The sequence below is a fragment of the Topomyia yanbarensis genome, chromosome 3, assembly GCF_030247195.1.
Source record: "Topomyia yanbarensis strain Yona2022 chromosome 3, ASM3024719v1, whole genome shotgun sequence".
In the NCBI taxonomy this organism is placed as follows: Eukaryota; Metazoa; Arthropoda; class Insecta; order Diptera; family Culicidae; genus Topomyia; species Topomyia yanbarensis.
This window is the reverse complement of record NC_080672.1, coordinates 297440039-297462512: the sequence shown is the minus strand read 5'-3', so window position 1 is coordinate 297462512 and position 22474 is coordinate 297440039. Positions and strand designations below refer to the sequence as shown.

Genomic DNA, 22474 nt, shown 5'->3' with positions numbered 1-22474 from the left:
AAATACTTCATGATTTTTTAAAATAGATATTTGAATGCTAATTACAAACAGTAAAGCATATAATGTGCTAATGCACATTTTTGCAGAAAAACTGAAGAGAGCTACATTTACCACGACAAAATATTACGATCTCTTGGCTCAGGAAAAGTGCGACTTTGATATCCCCTTGCTCCTGCACCAAAAATTTATAGGCAGATGAGATTCCTGGGAAAGGCTGAAATTTTTCACTTGGAGGGAGTACCCAAAATAACAGCTCGAGGAAGCAGTAATACGAAGCCTATCAGGAATCAGGAATCAGTAGCGTCTGGCTCAAATGTCACGTTCCCTACGTTGATTAAAGATTTGTCCCTTGCTATGAATCGTCTTTTCATCATTTTCTGACGGGAAGCATTGGGGAACTGGTATGGTGAGGGGTAAGGAAAATAACGACACAGAACAATTAAAACAGAGCATTCTGCACCCTCGGAGGGATTCTGAACGATCTGCAGGTGCTACAATATCAGGAATTGGACTTCCAACCCCGGAGGGATTTAAAATTTTTATTTAAGCAGTGAGCGGATATATCAACATCCCGAAGAGATATTGTCATTCAAATACGCCTAAAACTATTGCGCTTTACCACACTGGGTTAGGAACAATAGCATACCGTTCAGTTTCAGCTCTCTGTACATAGGTTCATCTATGTATGGAGAACAAAAAATCCGAATACGTAACTACATTACTTGGATTAACGGGCAGTTTCCATGTGATAATTGAGTTTGCAATGTCCAGTCAGTGCCCTGACTAGAATACTGTAGTTGTGCTTGGAAAAATGCAACAAATTCTTTGATATTTTTGGACTCACATCCGGCAGAAATATTTTTGTTTGAACGCAAGTTTGTAAGCTACGCCAATGGTTGGTATGTTCGGATGCATCCCAAGAGCGAACCTTATGCTTTATCCAACTTACCGACAGTGGTAGAACTGTTTCTGGATCAACGAAGTCAGTCGCAGTGCCAGCTCTAGCCAATTCGAAGATAGCATTTGAAATGCTAAGTTCTTCGATTTGAGTTCGACATTTTTACTAATTTCGATCCCGAATCTGCCGCACCAAGTGCTTTCATGGCAGCTATTAGCGCAAAAATAGATTCTTTTACCGCAAATTCCCCGTTGAAGTACTCATTGTACGCCACACAGAATCCCAAAGATTTCTGCTTGGAATACGGTGCAGTATCTACCAAGCGATACCAAGATTGGTTTCATCTCGTTTCACGACAAAAGACACCAACACCAGCTAGGCCTTCCAACACAGAACCGTCAGTGTAACAAACTACGTATTCTTCAAGTTACCGCTTCATCCAGCCAGACAGCCATTCCTCGCGAAGAGGAACTCTCACATTGAAAGTTCTAGAAGGGAAACTACATGTTAGTGCAAGGTCACTGGGAGCAAGTGTATACTCATCCCAAATAACCATTTGGGACCACCGTCTTCTGTGACTAGTTGCACAATCTATTGGGTTACTGTTCCAGATCCCTTAAGACCTTAAGACTGTAAGCACAAGAAAGTGCTTCTTGTTTCAGAAACACATGTAGCGATTTTATGTTCAAAAGTGCCTCTAGGGCAGCAGTAGGCGTTGTCGAGAACGCACCAGTCATCGTCATCAAGACCATCCTGTAAAGTTGGTTTAGCAGAAAAACTAAAGAGAGCTAGACTATTCACCATGTCAAAATATTATGATCTCTTGGCTCAGGAAAAGTGAGACTTTGACATCCCCTTGCTACTGCACCAAAAATTTATAGGCAGATGAGATTTCTGGAAAAGGTTGAATGGAGTAAGTACCCAATATAACAGCTCGAGGAAGCGGTAATACGAAGCCTAAGAAAATCGCCTCTGATCTTAGTAATTATAAATCAAAGGTTCTAGCGCTTCCAGGAACACCAAAACTATCAAGCGGCTCAACATTTCAATAAGAGATTCAACTTAGCGCAGGACTTGGGGGGCTTAGGTTGATCACTGGCCACTTTGTGTTATTGCGGTTCTTCCTCCGACACCGAGGAGACTTCAGTTCTTACGGTATGACATGGAGTTAACTTTCCGATATTTTTTAATTCAATTGTAAAAGTTTGAGATTTAGGATCATTATAACGAATTAAGCTCACTCCACAATTTTTGTTATAGCTGGTCTGTCTTCTGTATGTTCCTAGGAAATGGAGAAAACGAGCGATAAAGTTCTCAACAGTTTTCGTTATTTTTCCAATTAAAAGTCTTTGAATTTGAAATTTTCGTGTCGCACAACTCAAATTCGTACGTTATTTATTTTTGTGTACACTTTAAATTTGAGAACATCACCATTTATTGTGAATAAATCTGGATGGGACTGACAGCGCCGCAGCGTGGTTCTCTGGAGTCTTTCGTGAAAATTCGGTTTAGCGTCCCTCGGGATTTTACAATTGTTTCCGTTTTCAGATCGACCTATGAACAAACCTGGAAGTGGCACACCGATTTTGACGTATGTTATAAACTTATTCCAATTATTTTATAAAGTAGTTCAAGCTTTCTGCGTCCTTCAGGGTTGGCACCCTTGGCATGTGCCAACTTGACCAATCGCACGCTACGGACCTGTTTATGCAACAGTGGCGTAGTAGCGGGGGGCGGGGGTTTGGGGACAAAACCCCTTCAAAATATTTTGATGAAATTTGAAAAAAGGATCATTTTAAACAAAAATATGCCTAATGGATTTTTCTTTAATTTAAATTCTCAAAGTTTGACATGGAAAGTTGTCTTGTGAGAATATTTCCTTGTAGTGAAAATTGGCGACCGACCTCGATACCTACCGTTCGGCTCGTTATGGAGGCTAGGTCTACCGTCGAGGACTATAACGTGTAGATCGCGGCGAAATGGCTCCTGGTATCGTGACAAAACTGGGAGCTTATTGGTTCACGAAACGGACATCGGTACCGATAGAAATTCCACCACATTCTGTAGTCCTTGACTGACGGCGAACATGAACTGGAGAGTGAGCGAGAAGTATCTCCATAGCGATTCACTACCGCATCAGCCAATGGAACCCTGCTGCTGAAAGACGAAAGTCTTTAACAAAAACCTCTTTGTTGAGTCACTTCGGCGAACAGCGAAACCAAGTACGTTGATGCGGCTGATCTAACAAGAGGGATTATGACGGCTTTCGACGTTACAATGCCACGAAAACTGGAGCCATGCAGTAGACGGTGTGCAGCTTACTGGTTAAATGAGTAGCTCACTACACTTCACGCTGCTTGTCTTAGAACCAGAAGGCGGGCTCAGAGTGCAAGATCGGAGAGTGAGAGAGGAGCGTAAGCGACGTTTAGAGAAGCTAGGGACACTTCAAAATGGGAGATCAAGCTTAGTAAACCAGTTTGCCATGAGTAGCTGTGCTGAGAAGTAGACGCTAATCCCTGGGGGACGCGTACGTACACCTTCGTCATGACGAAGGTGAAGGCCCGTCGACACCAGCTGAAATATGCCCAGCTATGCTACAGATAACAAATATACCCGGGTAAGCTAAAGAGCCATAGAGCCACAAAAGAAAACCTAAATAGTGGTCGCAGTAGCAAAGTTTCCCCTAACAAAAAAGCTAAAGATAATCGTTGAGGGTCTCTTCCCGAAGCGCGATCCAATTACCTGGTCACCGACACCGTACGGTGAAGAAGAAGGAGTAAATACAGCCGAGTGGCAAGCGACTAACGACGAGCTCAAAGAAGCGTCGATACAACTAAAACAAAAGAAAGCTCTCGGTCCGCATGTAATGCCAAACGTGACGCTGAAAGTGCGATCCTGGCATATCCGGACATGTTCAGGATACGACTGCAGAAGTGTTTAGACGATGAAAAATTTCCCCGATATGTGGAAGGCACAAAAGCTGGTGTGTACTGCACAGAAGAATGAGCCAGATCCTGAAGAGCTACTTCCAGAGACAATAGACGCGATCGAGAAACCACGCATCTTCCACCTGAAACGGCTCCTGTTGGGTCACGGCTGCTTCAGTATCTTCATCGGTTCGGGTACGCAACGTCACTATTGTGCCCGGAGTATGAGAACGTCGAGGAGACACCGGAGCAAGTGGTCTTCGAATGTCCGAGGTTTGAAGCGACGTGCAGGGAGCTTCTTAAAACGGGAGGACCGGGCATCAACCCAGATAATGTACCTTACAGAATGACAACGATGTAAAGACGTGAAAGGTAGTCAATAGAGTTATGATGTAGATCATGAGCGTCTTAGAGCGGAAACGGCGTGATGAACATCGAGCAACGGTTTTGGAGAGCAATAACCGTCAGGGAACTCGCCGTAGGAATAAGCTAGATCCACCGCCGAGGACTAGTCGAGTAGACTGCAACAGAGCACCGAGTATGGGTCGTCGAAACGCCAGCGAACCGAACGCCACGCTCAATCCGGAAGCGCAAGACCGACCACGCCACCCCACCGGTTATTCCGATAGAAATATAGCGAAAACCAAAGAAGAATCGGTATTGGAAGAACTCCTTTGGCCAGAGAACTCTCCGTCAGCGTAAGCTAGATTCACTGCTGGGGACTAGATTAAGTAGACTGCGATGAGACACCACTAGTCGCGGGTCATCCGGGCACCAGTGAACCGGACGCCCTGCTTCACCAGAATCGCCGAACTAACCTCGACACCAAGCTGATTTTCTCCTCTCTCGCCGGGGAACTCTCTGTCGGAGTAGGTCAGGTCCATCGTCGGGGACTAGACCGAGTAGTTCGAGAACAAGTCGGGAAGCTGAATGGCTCATCAAAGAAGTACTGCTAAATGGCACAAGAAAAGAACTAAAGAGCTTAAAGAAGTTGCGGTGCTAAATGGCACCGGACACGGAGCTAAAGGGCTCAAGAAGTTGTGATACTGAAATCAATGAAGAATCGGTATCGGGAGAACTTCTTTAGCAGGGGAACTCTCCGTCAGCGTACAGTCAGATTCACCGCCGGAACCTAGACTGAGTAGACTGCGACGAGACACCACACTGACTTCGGCACCTGGCTGGTTTGCTCGCTTTCGAACTTCTCTCGACGGGGGAACTCTTCGTCGGAGTAGGATAGATCCATCGTCGGGGACTAGACCGAGTAGTTCGCGAACAAGTCGGAAGCTCAACGAGGAAGTGACACTAAATGGCACAAGGGGACCGAAGGGCTTAGTAACGTAGACTAAATTTTGCTGCCCAGATTGTCCTCGTAGGGGAAGAGCGCTAATTCTAGACCCACAGTTAGCTTTCTTATTACCATACAGAAATTGCCACGTTGTGTGGATGGTCGAAAACTGGTAGTGTGTCGAGGATGGGCGCTGTAACCAGAGATGCGAACGGTACCGGTAAACTACATTTTTCAGGTATCTTTACATTTGCACAAGCCGTACAGCCCGCTACAGTGATGCATCACTACTGCTCTTGCCAGAACGGTAGCTAAACCGAGTACACTTTTCCGTACAGCAGTAGAATACATTTTTGTTTTGCTGATGTACTCCGACTGTTCGGTGAGAGTGTGGCGTAGTAAGGTTTGTTCTCTCGCTTTGTACACCTTTCTCTGCCTAGTCAAAGGGAGAGGCCCACACACGACAGCGTTGATTCCGGTCGTGGCGTAAATGAACCGCATTCATTGTCGTCGTTAGTGATTAAAAATAATAAAAAGCGTAAAATTAGGAAAGAGAAGCTGTACCGCTCGCGTCTGGTGGCTGTACTGGGAGCAGTATTTTTTGTCATGTTACTGCTTTGCACACAGGCTGCCGTACAGCGCTGGGCGTCCTGCACTGGTAAACGACAGCAGCGTCGTATGAGAAAGGAGAATGTTGACAGAAATATTACAACCGTAGGCAGGCCCATTGAGAAAAGGTAGGCATTTTGCATCCTTGGCTCTAACCCTACTGAAAGAACTAACTACTAAGTAGTTGGATAGGAGTATGTGCTGTGCACATAAAAAACCGTGCAAGGTTCCGTGCAACAGAAGTTGTATTAGCGGGTCGGGTGACTACACCATTTGGTTCCCTGATTTGCTGATTTTTGTACATTTTTCCTGTTCAGGTTATTTTTGAGCATTTTTCTGATCTCTAAAAACATATATACATACATTCATATATTGTATATATACAAAAAAAAAATCATAAAACTCACCCCCCCCCCCTCCCAACATTTTCTTACCACGCCACTGTTATGCGAAGTAACGTACATAACGTACATAAGATCCGATGGATGCACAATATCATTCGATTTATTTCTTTTTTTAAGCATTGTAAATATTAAAAGATCCACGGCTCAGTTAAACTAACGCTTTGAGTCCAGCGGCGGATCCAAAAAAAAGGTCTTGAGGGCCCTAACATTAAAAAAATCAACATGCTGTGAATTTTAAAATAAACTACAATTTTAAATTAGTTTAAAACTAAAAGCCAAATTCAATAAATTTAATGAAATAATGTTTTTACTTATTACGTTTTGTACAATGTTCAGTTCAAAAGCGATAGTTCAGATACACATTTCGTACGTCAAAACATTCCATTCCGTTAATGTTGTGTGTGTAAGTCTTGATAGCAGAATAAAATGGCTTGATTGGCACAATCCCCATGTTATTCGGATATTTGTCACATTTTACCAAGCTACTAAGTTACGGAAAAACTTCAACCATTAGAATATTAAGTTCCCACCATCTAAACAGAAGCGATGTCCGGTCACATAATTCTGCGCATGGTTCTTTCTACTATCAATTTACTCAAACCTAGAGGACCGCGCGTTTCGATCACACCTTGTGATTATCATCAGTGTAGTTTTGAGACTAACAATAAACAAACAAATTCTAATTCACTCTCACTAAGCTAACTCTAGAATACGGAAAAAGTTTAAATTGTCTATCTACAGCATTCGTTTTACTTCAATCTATCATTCGCAGATGTCAATTTAACCAACGTGTCGGCACGAAAGAAGAAGAAAAAACTGCACTAGACGGCACCCACGGGAAGATGCCGTCAGGGAATGTCCACCGGACAGCGAAAAGCACGAGGACCCCAACGGAGCCGGATAAGACGATCGAATGGCGGCCCACTTTGTCATCTCGGCACAGCGGCAAGCAACGAAACCTTGGGATACTGTTGCTTCCGCATGGTTGGAAAGCATCAGTGATGCTGACGGTATCCCTAGCACTTATCGTACATCTGCAACTGTTGACGCAGGTAGTAGCACAGTCGGGCCCACCGCAAACATGTCCCCCGGGAGCGGATATCAATCCATGTCAGTGTCAAGTGAAGAAGAATGGGCTGGACATTCTGTGCGAGGCGACGGACATCCAACACATAACCAAGGCGATGAGTGCCCTGAAGGGGAAGAACCCCATCATCTTCTATCTGAAATTGCGACATAATAATTTACCCAAACTGCAAGGATTCGTATTCCTCTCACTTGACATTCGGCATCTGACGATTCACAATAGCAGTTTGGCAGCTATCGAAGAGACTTCCCTAAGCTCATTAGGTAAGTCAATTAATATAATTACTGTGGGCTCAAAAAAAACCTTCTACTTAACTTCCCAGATTAAAACATTTATTCCCAAGCTTCCCAAGAAAATTTATTCGTTCTTTTGTTTTTTCTACCCTGCTGAAACGAAATAATTTTCCATTTTAATACCCTCCATTGCTGACTGAGATCCCAAAACAACACAAAGCAAATCCGTGCAATGATAAGAGAAAATAAAACAGTGACTGGTTAATCTCCAGGGATTTTAAATCACCGGGATTAATAGCTTGGTCCGAGCAAAAAAAAACAGAAAGAGAAAACTTCCGGTGCCGGTTTTTTAAACAAGCACTGGCAAATCTCTTCCTACTCACATCACACCGTTCACAACCAGAATCGAGTCAGTTTCTTTTATCTCTATCCATTTCTCCGCCTACATTACGTTGATGTTACAGGACGTGGATTGACGCAGCTGGACGTTTCGCAAAACCAACTGATGACGGTTCCCTCGAGTGCGCTGAAGAACCTGCACCACCTGCTGATTCTCAATCTCAACCACAACCGCATCTCGGCTATTCACAACCGGGCATTCGAGGGACTGGACACGCTGGAAATCCTGACGATATACGAAAACAAGCTGTCATCCATCGAGCCGGATGCGTTCCGTGGGCTGGATAAGTAAGTACATTTATCCGATTTCTTAGTCATCAAATACTATTTAAAAAAATTGCGTTATACTTTTAAACATTGAGCCTGATTTAATTTTTTTCAATTATTTCGACACAGGAAATTGAAGCGGCTTAATCTGGGAGGAAATGACCTCACCTCGGTTCCTCAAAAAGCGCTGGCCATTCTCGACATGCTACGAAAGCTAGAACTCCAAGAAAATCGTATCAAGACCATTAAGGAAGGTGATTTCGAAGGTTCGTATAAACCCTTTCGTTATCTTTTATCGTTTGGGAGCAATTATTTATTATAATTTTCTTTGAACTAGGCCTCCAGAATCTCGACTCGCTTATACTGGCCCACAACCAGCTCACCGAAGTTCCGCCCCGTGTCTTTAGCCATTTGATCCTGTTGAATTCCCTTGAACTGGAGGGAAACTCGATATCCTACATCGACAAGGATGCCTTCGAGGGGCTTGAAGGTAGGGGTGACCTTTTCCAACCGTTCGTTAGCCAATAGGTTGTTTAACGGTAATTTTCCGTTTTATCGTTTCGTCCCTGTTCGCAGAAAACCTTCAGTACCTTCGCCTCGGCGATAACAATTTACATCGGATCCCGAGCGAGGCTCTTCGACCACTGCACCGTCTGCGGCATCTGGACCTGCGCTCGAACAATATATCCACCATCAGCGAGGATTGTTTCGTGGGTTTTGGTGATTCGATTACCTTCCTGAATCTGCAGAAGAATGAGTAAGTTCCGGAACTGCTTTGCTGTAATAATACCCGTTTGTATTGATATAATTTGCCTGTGTCAAGATATGCACATTGACGACAAATCCCATCCCAGCCCACGTAGGCATCCGGATCCGAACCTTTTGATTTCGCGGAAATTATCAAGGACAATTTCACGCTTGGTTTCTCTAATCACTTCATCTCTCTTGTTCGTTTGATCCTTTCATTCTCGCACAGCATCAAACAGTTGCCGGCGCTTATATTCGAAAATCTTAACTCGCTGGAAACGTTGAGCATACAGAATAACAAGCTTTCCCGCATTCCGGAGGAGGTGATGGAGCCAATTATGGATTCGCTACGTGTAGTCGACATTATGGGTGAGTAAATGGTTTTTTATAATCATACAAGTAGCAACGAGAAACGATGCGATTAGATGCGATTTACTGCGGGTTGATTTCAAAGCCGTGTGTGCAAAGGAACACAGGGCCAAGGTTTGAAATTCCCACTCTTAAGAATGGAGCAATTTTAGCAATAACAGGTATACCACGATAGCTCGTGCAGCTTCCTTTGGCTTAGCGTACGTATTATCGAAACGTATAGTACGTACGTTTCGAAATATCACTTTTAATTTCAAAATATCACTTTTAATGTTTAACATAGAATGAAACTTTACAAAAATAATATTTATCATTAAATAAATCCCCATATAACCGATCAGCTTACATAGTTTTAAAACGGTTCCCATCAACCAGAATGGCGGAGCTTAAAACTTTAATGTTTAACCGTTGTGTCTTACGCGGTATCTTTTCAAGTTTTAATTACTGAAATTCCCATGTTCTATCCATAGCTGGAAATTGAAACTCTGTGACATCTTAGAAGTTCACTAAGTCAAGCTTTTGGGTTAATGATATTGTTGGTATAGTAAAAGGGGGAGTGAACAGTGACTCCTGATTTTTTTAGTACGTAACAGGCTGACGTGGGTACCAAAACTGAAATACCAATAACCAAGTCAATTTATAACCGATTTTGATACTTTTTGGCGTTTTGAATTCGGGAATTTATCCACTTTTAGACTTGGTAAAAAAGAATCGGGTTACTTCATTCGGTTCCCGAGAATCTGGATTTTCGGAAGCATGTTCCAGTGCTGGGATGCTATTTGTGAATTGCAATGGAATACTAGCAATATGGGTATCAAAATTCTTGGAATGCTACATCTCGTGGTTTTGGAACCATTTGGTTATTTGACCCCGGAACGGACATTCCGGAGCAGGTTCTCGTGGGGCCGTGAGTGGCCATTCCGTTCCATTTCCATTTTTCAAACTGCCATAGACTCCAGTGTAACAACAAATAACAGACTTCCGAGACAATTTGAAGAGTTTTGATACTCATATTGCTAGGACATTATTAAAATTTACAAATCATACCCTAGTATTGGAACATTACTCCGGAAAGTCCGGATTACCAAGAACCAGATCCATTCATCCCGTTCAATTCTACAGCATCAAAAAATGGATAAGTTCCCGAATCCAAAACATCTAAAAGTGACCAAATCGGTTAAAGGAAAACATAGTTATTAGCATTTCAATTTGTGGGTGCCCGGGTACCCTCGTCGGCCTGTTAAAGGTGTTTTTGTTGGACACATAACTGTTAAATGAACTCGTCCGCAAAACCAAAATGACTCTAGATGGTCACTGTAAACTAAACAAATTAAAAAAAAACCTGTTTTAATCCACCTAGTGGTGCAATTGCGCCTTTCTCATTTATCCAAACTATGATTCTTATTTCACTTCGCACGTATCCCACGACTACCACGAAAGTAGACGCAGACTAACTTTAAACAAAACAGTATATGGGAGACCGGGGCTAGTTTGCGGTGTTTTCAGTTTCCATTTTTTACCGCTTTGATGTAGATCGATCTTGCAAAATAGAACATGTGGCTGTTGTCAACATCTCCGAATTTTATCAAAGTGTTTGTTGCATTGTCTTTGTTTTTATAAACAAAAATATGTGACGTGGAAAACCCGCCAATTTACCCCGGCCGGGGTAAGTTGGCGGTATGTATAAATACGCCAGAAAATGGAAATTCAATTACATCATGGGTTCGTACTGAATGTCTTTGCAATAAAATTGTATATTAACCGACATTTGCCAATTTATTTCAGTCTCAATACCCCGGCATTTTACTTTGACGCGTATTCCATATTCAAAAGCATATTTTCGAAAATCTTCAGGCGATTGGCCGAAGTAAATATGCATTGACGAGATATACAAAGTTTTACTTTGGAGTGAATTCCGAAAATAAAAATAGTTGATGACTATATTTGTACTGTAAATAGTAGCGCCAACTTGCCCCGCTTGCGTCACCGCCAACTTACTTCAACCGCATATTTAACAAAAACTATTTAAAAAATAACTTCAATTCAGATAGATTTAATATCTATACAAATACTGAAAGCTCTTTTTACTCTCTCAAAAAATATAATCAATTGGGAAAAAGATTTAAAATCACCCAAACACAAAGTGTTTAAAATTTAAAACATTTACTTGGTATGCTCGAAAACATAATATTGCCCACAACTTTTACAAAACAAAATGTTTAAAAAAACACATTGGATAATAAGTTTCACATAACTTGAGCTATACAATGAGAGGCATCGCTATATGTTTAATAGAAACGAAGACAAAGGGATTCCGCCAATTTTTACCCAAACCACCAACTAGCCGCGAGCTCCCGTAATATTTAATTTACTTAATCAACGTGAGTTCAATGTTATCTTCATGTGATTATATTTTGAAATGTTTGTGGAATGGGTTTGGAAGTGGAGGGGGTGGGGGTTTAGTAGAATGGGAGTGGAGGATGTGTCAGAAATCTTTCACCTTATTTCGGTACCGTAAACCGGGGTGACATTGATCACTTTTCGAAGTAATCATTACATATTTTTAGACGCAACATATTTTTTTTAAGTTTAATAATTTTAAACCATGTACTGATGTATGGAGAACAAGATTGGATGATTTTACCTAAAATTGTCCGCTTACAGCTATTTTTCCAAAAATTATTTCAAGTTGAAGTCCGTTTTCGTATTCCGGGGTGACTTTAATAACCTGCATTTTCATCCACATTAAGTTATTGATGTCAATGTTTTTCATTCAAATGTTTGTTTAAACTAATTCTGGAAAGATACTCATTGTTAGATAGATGTTAATTGGTATTATACAAAGTATTTCAATGTACTGTAAAATTCGAGTAACCAAAATTCATATAATTTGTGTCCAACTAGAATAAAAGATTCTGAAATCCTTTAAAACTGTTTATTTAAATTGTTTTATGTCAGTGCTTTATCAATGTACAAACAGTTTTATTCATTTTAACACGTTGGAATATTGAACAATAAAAAAAATCGCGAATTTTAGCTTAAAATAATTTGAAATAATTGCTAACTAGTTTCACAAAAAATGCATTTAAAATAAACAAACTCTTAAAACTAAATTTGGCACATCTCAATCTAAAGGAAAATAAAAATTCGCTTGTAATTTATTACTCTTGCTCAAATCTGAGATTTATTTGTTTTATAAAAAATAGACACTTTGCGAAGCTTCGTAAAAATAAGGTAAAGTCAAATTTCGGTTTTTTGTAGTTTTTGTACTCAAAAACCGAACAATATACTCAAAAAGTATAACAAATCAGTATTTTATAAGCATAGAGTAGAAATTATTTCAAATTAAAATGATTCGGTAGACTATTTTGGTTTAATAAGCGATCTACGAAAAAAGATTCGAGTGATCAAAGTCACCCCGATGATCAAAGTCACCCCGGTTTACGGTATACGGGATAGATGAAGGAAATGCGGATGTGAGGGTGGTCTAAAGGGAGACGAGTGATGAAAGAGGGAGGTGTGAGGGCAAGGGTGGGGAGGGTGTGCTGAGTGGCGACACAATACTCAACCGCAAATGTTGCCTTTCATTTGAGACATAGTTTGAGAACATCGGTTCAGTCATCAACGAAGAACCGAACTGACTTAAATTGTGGAATATGCCCGGAATCCGGGACTTCCGGAATTGTCGATAGTGGACCATATGTAGAAAGAATGTTTGATTGGCAATCAGTGATCTAGACGTGCGAATCGAAGTAATATGGTGACCATCTCAATAGTTTTTAGCCTCTGCGGTGTTACGATTGTACCGATTTATGTGGGTGTGTAGTGTAACCTTACTAACCAACCTGTAATTCCAAATGTCAGAAACAAATGAAATTCAGCAGCAGTCAATGGCATTACTGTATCTTTCATTTGAAATCAAGTTTGTAATATCGGTAGATAATTCGCTGGATGAACCGTAGCGCCTCGGTGCGACTTGGAACTACACTTGGATCCTTTCCACATTTCATCGGGCGTTCCTCAAGGGAGTCATCTCGGACCTCTTCTATTTGCACTCTTTGTGAACGACCTCTGCAGTGAATTATCGTCTTCTAAAGTAATGTATGCTGATGATCTGAAAATTTACCGTGTCATAACAACTATGGTAGACGGTTGTGCATTGCAAATGGACGTCGATAAGATCATTGACTGGAGCGACAGAAACGGAATGAGCGCGAATATTCAAAAATGCAGTACAATCACTTTTACACGAGTACATACTCCAATTAAGTTCGAATACTCAATGTGTTCTGCTCCTGTAGAACGAGCCGTATCCGTCAAGGACCTTGGTGTCATTCTCGGCTGTAAGCTACGCTTTACCGCACATTACTCTTCCGTTATAGCCTACGCTGTGCTTGGACTCATCAAACGCAAAACTCGTGATTTCAATGATGTGTATTGTCTAAAAACACTATACATTACACTGGTACGCAGTATTCTAGAATATGGCGTTACTATTTGGGATCCGTATCACACCATACACATTGATCGTATCGAACGGATACAGACGAACTTTATCAGGTTTGCACTTCGTCAGTTACCCTGGCAAAACCGTTTCCAGCTTCCTCCATATGAAGATCGCTGTATCCTCATCAATCTTCCTACACTGCGAAACAGACGGATCTTTCTGCAACGACTTTTCATTTTCGACCTTCTGACGGACAACATAGACTCTCATGCGCTTCTAACAAAACTCAACCTTAACGTTCCGAAGAATTGATTTTTTCCGACGCTCAACACATCGCACGCAGTACGGCCAGAATAATCCTTTGGATGTTTGCTGTCAACTCTTCAATAGTGTCTATCATTTGGTTGATTTTAATATTAGTAGAGAATCGTTTAAATTAAAAATAGGATTAAGTTAGTGTTTAGTCTAAGTCTGTGCAATGTAACTTTTTTAAATCGAAGACAATACAATACAAATAATAGGTGTGATATTAGCTTAAGAACTTGGCGAGTTCCCCAGAGGCATCATGAACCGTCATAGGTGGCCAATGTGTTCAAAGCTGTTTTGATTGATCATTAGTGATCCAGACCCGCAAACTGGAGTAATGTTGAGCCAATTTTAATATGTTTTAAGTCATTTGGACATCATGGTTGCTACAAGTTTATATGGGAATTTGCAGTGTGACCGCACTCTTCAACCCGTAACTCCGGAACCGGAAGTCGGATCAACTAAAAATTCAATACCAGCTTATGGGAGCGTTATACCTTTGAGATGAAACTAAGTTTGGAAAAATCGGTTGAGCCACCTCTGAGAAAATTGTGTGAGTTTAAATGTCACACACACATACACAGACATACGGACGGTCTGTCAAGCAACCAGTTTGGCTTTCGGAAGGGTAAGTCCACAGTGGACGCTCTCAACTCAGTGATAAATACTGCCGAGATAGCGATCCAACGGAAAAGGCGAGGTATTCGATACTGTGCGTTAGTGACACTTGACGTGAAGAACGCATTCAACAGCGCAAGCTGGGATGCCATCGCGCTCTCGTTACACCGGCTTAGCCTACCGGTGGGTCTGTACCGGATCCTGGAAAGTTACTTCCAAAACCGCGTACTGCTATACGAGACCGATGCCGGTCAGAAAAGGGTTCCGATTACTGCCGGAGTCCCGCAGGGCTCGATCCTAGGCCCGGTTCTATGGAACCTCATGTATGACGGGGTTCTGAGACTGAAGTTCCCTCCTGGGGTCAAGATCGACGACGTAACCTTGGAGGTCTACGGGGAGTCAATTCCTGAGCTAGAACTAACCGCAGAACACGCGATTAGCACGGTAGAGGAATGGATGAGCGTGAGAGGCCTGGAGCTCGCTCATCATAAGACGGAGGTAGTTATCGTCAACAACCGCAAGTCGGCACAACATGCAGTTATCCATGTGGGAGAAGTCGCGACCACTTCACAGCGAAGTCTGAAGTCTCTCGGAGTCATTATAGACGACAAGCTGACCTTCGGCAGCCATGTCGACTATACATGCAAGAGAGCGACGACTGCTGTTGCGGCTCTATCGAGAATGATGTCCAACAGCTCAAAGGTGTGCGCCAGTAGACCTAGGTTACTGGCAGGCGTTGCCGTATCTATCCTCAGGTACGGCGGCCCGTCATGGTCAAGAGCACTGAGGGTAACCAGTTACCTACAGAAACTGGAGAGCACCTACCGCGTGATGTGCCTCAGAGTGATATCTGCCTACCGCACGGTATCACACGATGCATCCTGCGTGATAGCGAGCATGATGCCAGTCGGGCTGGTCATTCGAGAAGATGAGGAGTGCTTCGAGCTACGTGGAAATAGGGGAGCCCGCGAGCACACCAGGGTGACCTCGGTCGCCAGATGGCAGCGTGAGTGGGACAACTCCTCGAAAGGTAGGTAGACCCACCGGCTGATACCTAGCATATCGAGCTGGGTGGGAAGACCCCATGGGGAAGTTCACTTCCACCTGACATAATTCCTGTCAGGCCATGGCTGTTTCCGACAGTACCTCCACAGGTTCGGGCACGCCGGGGTCCCAGTCTGCCCGGACTGCCCAGATGTAGACGAAACTGCCGTACACATACTGTTCGTATGTGATCGGTTCGACGTCGAAAGAAGAGCAATGCTTGACGTCAACTCCTGATACCCTTATTCAGCGGATGTGTCAATCGGTGGAGAAGTGGAACGCAGTCTCGGCTGCTACCATTCAGATTGTCAGTAGGCTACAGGTAATCTGGCGAACCGAGCATCAGACGACGGGCACGGCTAACTAGTGATTGGTTAGCTGGAGCGAAAAAGGCCAAGCGCAAAAAGGGAGTGAATGGTCTGTTCATGCCGAGGCAGGTTTGGCGCAGCGACTGGCAACCGCGTAAGGGGTAAACCCAGCCACCCCGAAGCAAGACAGAAGAGTGAGTGTATAGGCGTATAAGTGGACTGCCTCATGCCAAGACGGGAGGGTCGTAGCGTAGTATGTTGGAACTTAGCTATCGATGCCTCATGGCGTGGCAGAGGAGTGAAAGGGTGAGCATCCAAGTCAGTCTCACACGGCATGTTAAGGGTGAGCATAAAAGTCAGCCTCACAGGTTGGTAGAGGCTAGCACAAAAGTCAGCCTAGCAAGGAATGAAAAAGGTGAGCACACAAGTCAGCCTCGCATGGTATGTCAGAAGCGGGGCCTAAGAAAAATGTCCCACATGGGATGCCAGGGGGAGTGACAAAGGTACAATAGAGTGGCACGATTGAGAGTGAATCAGGTGATAGGGTGAGCACCCAAGTCAGCCTCACATGGTATGGGTGGGGCGAGCACAAAAGTAAGCCTAGCAAGGAACGAGTAAGGTGAGCACACACGTCAGCCTCGCAAGGAACGAAAAAGGTGAGCACAAAAGTCAGCCTCATGTGGAGTGTTTGAGAGTGAATCAAGGTGCGATAGAGAGAGCACCCAAGTAAGCCTCATGCAGGACGTATGAACGCGTGAGTGAGAGTGAATGAGTACATCAAGTACAGCCATCCCCCCAGAAGTAATACCGAGAGGTAGTTCCTGGGAGGAATGATGGCGGAGCCCAATGGAGTTTAGTCGGTATTAATGGCAGCGTCACCATTCGAGCCCGGCACGCCCCCAGTGCACCCTGTGTGGTAGATTGGACCCTACCAATAGCACGTGTACTGGGCTAGGACGTAAAGGTCTTCTCCATTGTAAAAAAAACACATGCACAGACATTTGCCGATCTCGACGAACTGAATCGAATGGTATATGACACTCGGCCCTCCGGGCCTCGGTTGAAAAGTCGATTTTGCAGTGATTGCATAGCCTTCTTTATATGAAAATGGCAAAAAGGTGCGAAATCGGCAGTCCAAAAAAGTCGATTTTTATAAAAAAAATTTTTTTTGTGATAACATAAAATCTCGATGTTTCATACATTTTAAAGATGTTTGGCATCAAAAATACGAATTCGATTTCTGAAATTTAATGGGGTCCCCCCTTTGAAATAAAAAATGAGTTCCGGCTTATATGGGAATTTCATATGTGAACGGACGGTTTAAACTATATTTCTGGACCCCTATAAGCGATCCGTACGAAATTTTATAGACATCTGTGGTGATATTATAGCTATCATTTGGGACTAAGTTTGTGAAAATCGGCCCAACCATTTCCGGGAAACTGATGTGAGTTCGTTAATTTTGAAAGATGGCCGCGTTTCCCGGCACTTCCGGAACCGTCTATGGTGGTCAATGTAGTCAACGAATGTTTGGTTGGCCGTCCGTAACTTGCTTTTAAGAGGTCGTTCACAAACAACGGTCAATAACTTCGAGTGTACTATAAATAGAGATTTTTGGTCTGCAGTCAAAATGTTCGCCAAAATAAGCTCTTTGACACTTCTAAATACTTAGTCTTGTTTTTCATACTTTGAAACATTGTTTTAGCAAATATCGCACTTCAAGAGGGATTAATCACTATGAATATATCGTCAAAATAAAGGTCTTGGATCATCTTAAAACATCCTAGAAAACATCATTGTCGTACGCTTTACCGTTTACGCACGTTTTTGGCGAAAAAAAACCACTGTGCGATGATTTACTGAGTTCTCCGTTTGCATAAAAATTGACTCTCATTTGTATGGTACAATCATGCGACCAGAAGTTGGTGTGTTTTGTGCAGCTATACAAAACAACTGGCTTGAATTCAGGTAAATTAGCCCATTATTACGAAAACCACGTAGCAAATGAAAATATACAACAGAACTGGTATTTGAAATTGCGCTTTTAGTGGCACTTCTCTGACTGAGTTTCGAGAGGTTTAGTAACAGACAAAAAAGCTTGATGTTTGAATTAAATTTCGTTCCCTGAAATATCAACTTCTATTGCGATAAAGCTGATACCGAAGTTGTTTTGCTTCCATGATTAATTGTCCTCTTTCAGTCACCTATATTCACACAATCGACCCAATATCTCTCAAGGTTTGGTCAAAATTCAAATACATACAACGAAATATTAAATAATTTATACAGATCGGAGCGTGTTCTAATTAAATGCAATTATGTAATTTAAAAGACGAAAGCGAATGTTCATTCTGGCATCGAAAACTACTGTTGCTGTGGGAATTGCGGCTTCAGTACAATGCCCTATTCCGAAAACCAGTTTGGGCGGATGGACAAACTTTTCCAACCTATTTGAACAATTATATTTTAATCACATCGAAATGGGGAAACCACTTGAAAATTTGATGCAGCGTGAAAGATAATTCCATTCAACTGTAGCAGATGAGCAGTCCAACTATATTCACCGCGTACTTGCTGAGCTTACTGCTTTCTAAAATTGGTTCAAGTCCGCGGGAGGAAAGTTTGTCTTTACATCGAAACAGTAGTCCGCCCATCCGCAACAGCTATGTATATCGATGCAGTTATTCTGGCATGCCCCAGTTTGTCCCCGATTTTCTTCCTCGAGGAAATATTCACAGCGGATACATCCGACGGAAGCAGTGAACAGTTGTGTGGCAAGATTGTTACAGTTCATGGTGAGTGTCACGTAATCAAAACTTTTCCTTGCTTGATAAGGACAATTGTTGGCAAGTTGAATGGACTGAAGAATCTGTGGTCAGAAGTTTCAGCAGAATTAGCAACTTTTATTTGACGCAGGAGAACAAACATTTGCGATTTGTTGCGGAGTTCAAGGTTCAACCTATGTTTGAGGGAAATGTGGAAGTTGAACAACGGTCACGTTGGTGGTTTGAGTCTAAACAAAAACTATATAAAGCATTTATAACATAATAGGGTAATTTGTAAGGCGAATTTCCTACCGAACATTGTTGAAAACTAACGAAATGACAATATTTTCATTTTTAAAGTCACAAAATTCCGTGTGCACAGTGGGACCAATCCAAAAAAGGTGGGACAAATCCTATTTGAGGCCTTAGATGTCATTTTAGAGCCAGCATTTCTTCGTAGGATATGTTCACAATATTATTCTGTAATTTTTCAAACAGAATATTTTTAGTTGGACTAAAGTAGAGTACCCGAGCAAAAACAAATTCAAAAAAAAAGGTTCGATGTCATCTGCAAAGTTGTAGAATATTATGTTTTGAATAACTTCGTCTAAGATATCACAGACATCAGACCTCATTTTTGAAGCAAAATTGTAGTTTTTTTGTAAATATGACCTAAAAAGCAGTTTTTGGACTTTTTCATGCTAAAAACCTTAATTGATTAATTTAATATGTTTTACAAACTTGCAGGTATGACTAAAATACAGCTTTTTGTAGAAGGAACTAGATGTTAGATGTTGTTTATTGTAGAGGATTTAACCCTAAGGGTCATTCTCCTCTAGAAGGATCTAATACCGTAAAATCAATATTTTGGTTTTCATGTTGTAACAGTAATTAATCAACTCAATATGTTCTACATGCTTGTAGGTGCGTGTAAAATATTACATTTTGGTAATTGCTAAAAATGCATATAAATTAAAAATAATATAAGCACATTTTATGTTATAAACCGTCGTACATGGATGGTCACCCTAACAGTGCGTCCCACTATATCCTGTTTCTATGTAATATTAAATTGATTTTAGGAATAACAGAATAGCCAAAGTTTGGCTGCAGAAAATTGCAAAACAAACATAAATCTTTGATGGAAATAGTGCAAATTTATATGAAAAATAGTTTTTAGAGCCAAAATATTGATTTTACGTTATTAGTTCCCTCAACAAAAAGTTGTGTAAGTAGTGATATCTGCAAGTTCATAGAACATATTAAATTAATGAATTAAGGTTTTTAGCATGGAAAATACGAAAAACTGATTTTAGATATTTTAAAAAAAACAACAATTTCGCCTCAAAAATGAGGTCTGATTTCTATGATATCTTAGACGAAGTTATTAAAAACATAATATTCTACATCTTTCCAGAAGACATCGAACCTCTAAAAAAAATCGAAATTTTTTTACTCGGGAACTCTACTTTAGTTGAACCAAAAAATATTATATTTAAAAAATTGCAGAATAATATTGTGAACATATCCTACGAATAACTGTTGGCTCTGAAATGACGTCTAAGGCCTCAAATAGGTTTTGTCCCACTTTTTTTGGATTGGTCCCACTGTGCGCAGGTTGCCAAAGTTCACGCGGAAACATTTTTACGGTGTTCTTCACTTGCTTATTTCAATTTAATGAAAATTCGTGATCATTCCTCTGTATAATTCAACCAATTAAATTCGGTATATTATATCATGGCCGGTTTCATATTATGATATAGTACCAAGTGCAATGAAGCAAGAGAGTACGCTAGGAGGACTGGGGGGGGTTGTTATGAAGAAATGAATCTTTAGGCCTGTGCCGCGCTCCGAAATGCTCCCAAATGATTCGTTAGTGTTCAACCAACCTCATATTTGCATAATACAATATCAAATCCCATAGCTTTATGTCCTTTGGTTACCCAGTACAGCAATAACTTGAATAACACATGCCGACGTGTCCATATCGTCCTGCTTGTGCTCGCTGTTGCATAGTGATGATAAGTTTATATAGCTCATTCGAAAAGCTAGTAATTATGTGTTGTTATGGCCTAGGGTATGAATAGGCAATTTAAACAAGTAGGTTTTTGTCGGTTCTAGTTCTGATGCTATCTGCCTAGTTAATGTTTTACTTAGAGCATGTCTTACTGCACTATCCGGTAAAACTCCCATTCATGAGTCAGTCTATTCCGGGCACAGCCATCAAAAGGGAGCACCTAGCAACTTAATCCAATATAACGAGATTATAAATAGTGGTACCGCTTGCCTGTTTGAGTCAGTCGATGCTTGCATTTCAAATGAACAACATCATGACTACATCGTTCGGGCAGTACAATAAGCGGTAGACTCTATGGCATTTCTGTATCGATTTTGTTGGCTATTTTCGGCAAATTTGAGACTAAGAGAAACGAAAGCAATGAAATTGAAAGACGGATAGATATTCTAGAGTGAATCAGTTATAAACTTAGAACGGAAAACTACGACTAGGCAGGCTCATATGAACAACACAAAGGAAATGTGAATCCTTTGCCTTCTCCTAAGTAGGAGTTTGGCGTTGCACAAAGTCTACCGCATGGTCATTGATAGAGCATAACTCATCATCATGTTGTACCGCCGACGCCGACAAAAGAGACTGCACAAATCCTCGCCATGCGATCATTCTTTTCCCCTTCTGTTAGCCGTACGTATGCATTCAATCGACACAATCTATCGGTGCCGCATCGATCCTTCTTGTTGATTTGTTCGAATAAGAATTCATTTCTATTAAAAGTAGAAATGGGTGGTCCGAATTGGAACAGGGGTGGGGTAATTCTGACCTTTCATGTACTTTTACGTAGAACCGTTTAAACACGATACGGTAAAAGATCGGAAATGTGCGCAATTTGTCAGGCTTTCAGTAAAAAAGATTTATTTGTAAATCGGTTGATAATTTCCAGTTCTATAGCTCATAAACCTTTACTAGGTCCGAATTGGCCCAGTTCTCCCTAACATTTGAAAAGGCATTACAAAATCTTCTAATAGCTTTAAACCGAACACACAACATTTTTATGATCGATTCCTTAAGGTCACGAACAACGATGGTACTCATTTGGTAATGGTATACTAGCGCCACTATCAAATCAATAGTACATATATGAAACAAGCACTTTATGTTAGATTGTCCCGGGCTGGGTCGATGCATGATCCGAATTCCTTTTTGAAGATACTTAAATTTCCACGATCTTAAGGAACTGATCGTAAAAATATTGTGTGTTCTGTTCAAGCCAATTACGGATTTGTAGAAGTTTGGAGTCGTTCCGAGAACTCCATTGGAGATGTCGAAGCATCTCTACTGGCACGCATACCGTACTAGCTAATGATGTGACACCAAGAACGCGTCAGAGCATCTTGATTGACACCCATTCGACACAAGATTGATCGTACCACCCAACAACGCGGTTGACGTCGTGTAACCTGTAGAATACGAATTGTAAATTGACATACCTTAATTTAATACATGTAATAATTTATACAAAACTGCTCCTGCAGGAATAGTTTTCAATAAAAAAATTAGAAACTTTGATTAAGTACGACGGGCAATGTTGTTGGAATCTGTCATCATTACGCCTCTTGTTTCACTATGCGTTAGCCGCCGATTTATCCTACTTTCCGGTTAAGACATCGACGATCTATAAAGTTTCTCAGAACATTACAAATTCGGCGTTCAATTATAGTAAATATAAATGCGAATTCCTCTC

The 22474-nt window shown here is 41.5% G+C and overlaps 1 protein-coding gene across 2 annotated transcripts in view; it reads left to right on the top strand.

Annotated features, from left to right (window-relative positions):
* The window catches only part of LOC131691552 (slit homolog 2 protein), a 137233-nt gene that overhangs the window by 94018 nt on the left and 20741 nt on the right, over nt 1-22474 (top strand). For both annotated transcript variants that reach the window (XM_058978060.1, XM_058978059.1), the window contains 6 exons: nt 6899-7476; nt 7911-8133; nt 8242-8378; nt 8450-8602; nt 8689-8869; nt 9089-9228. In XM_058978060.1, coding sequence (XP_058834043.1) covers nt 6969-7476; nt 7911-8133; nt 8242-8378; nt 8450-8602; nt 8689-8869; nt 9089-9228 — 1342 coding nt within the window. In that variant the 5' untranslated portion in view covers nt 6899-6968. The remainder of the gene's footprint in view (nt 1-6898; nt 7477-7910; nt 8134-8241; nt 8379-8449; nt 8603-8688; nt 8870-9088; nt 9229-22474) is intronic.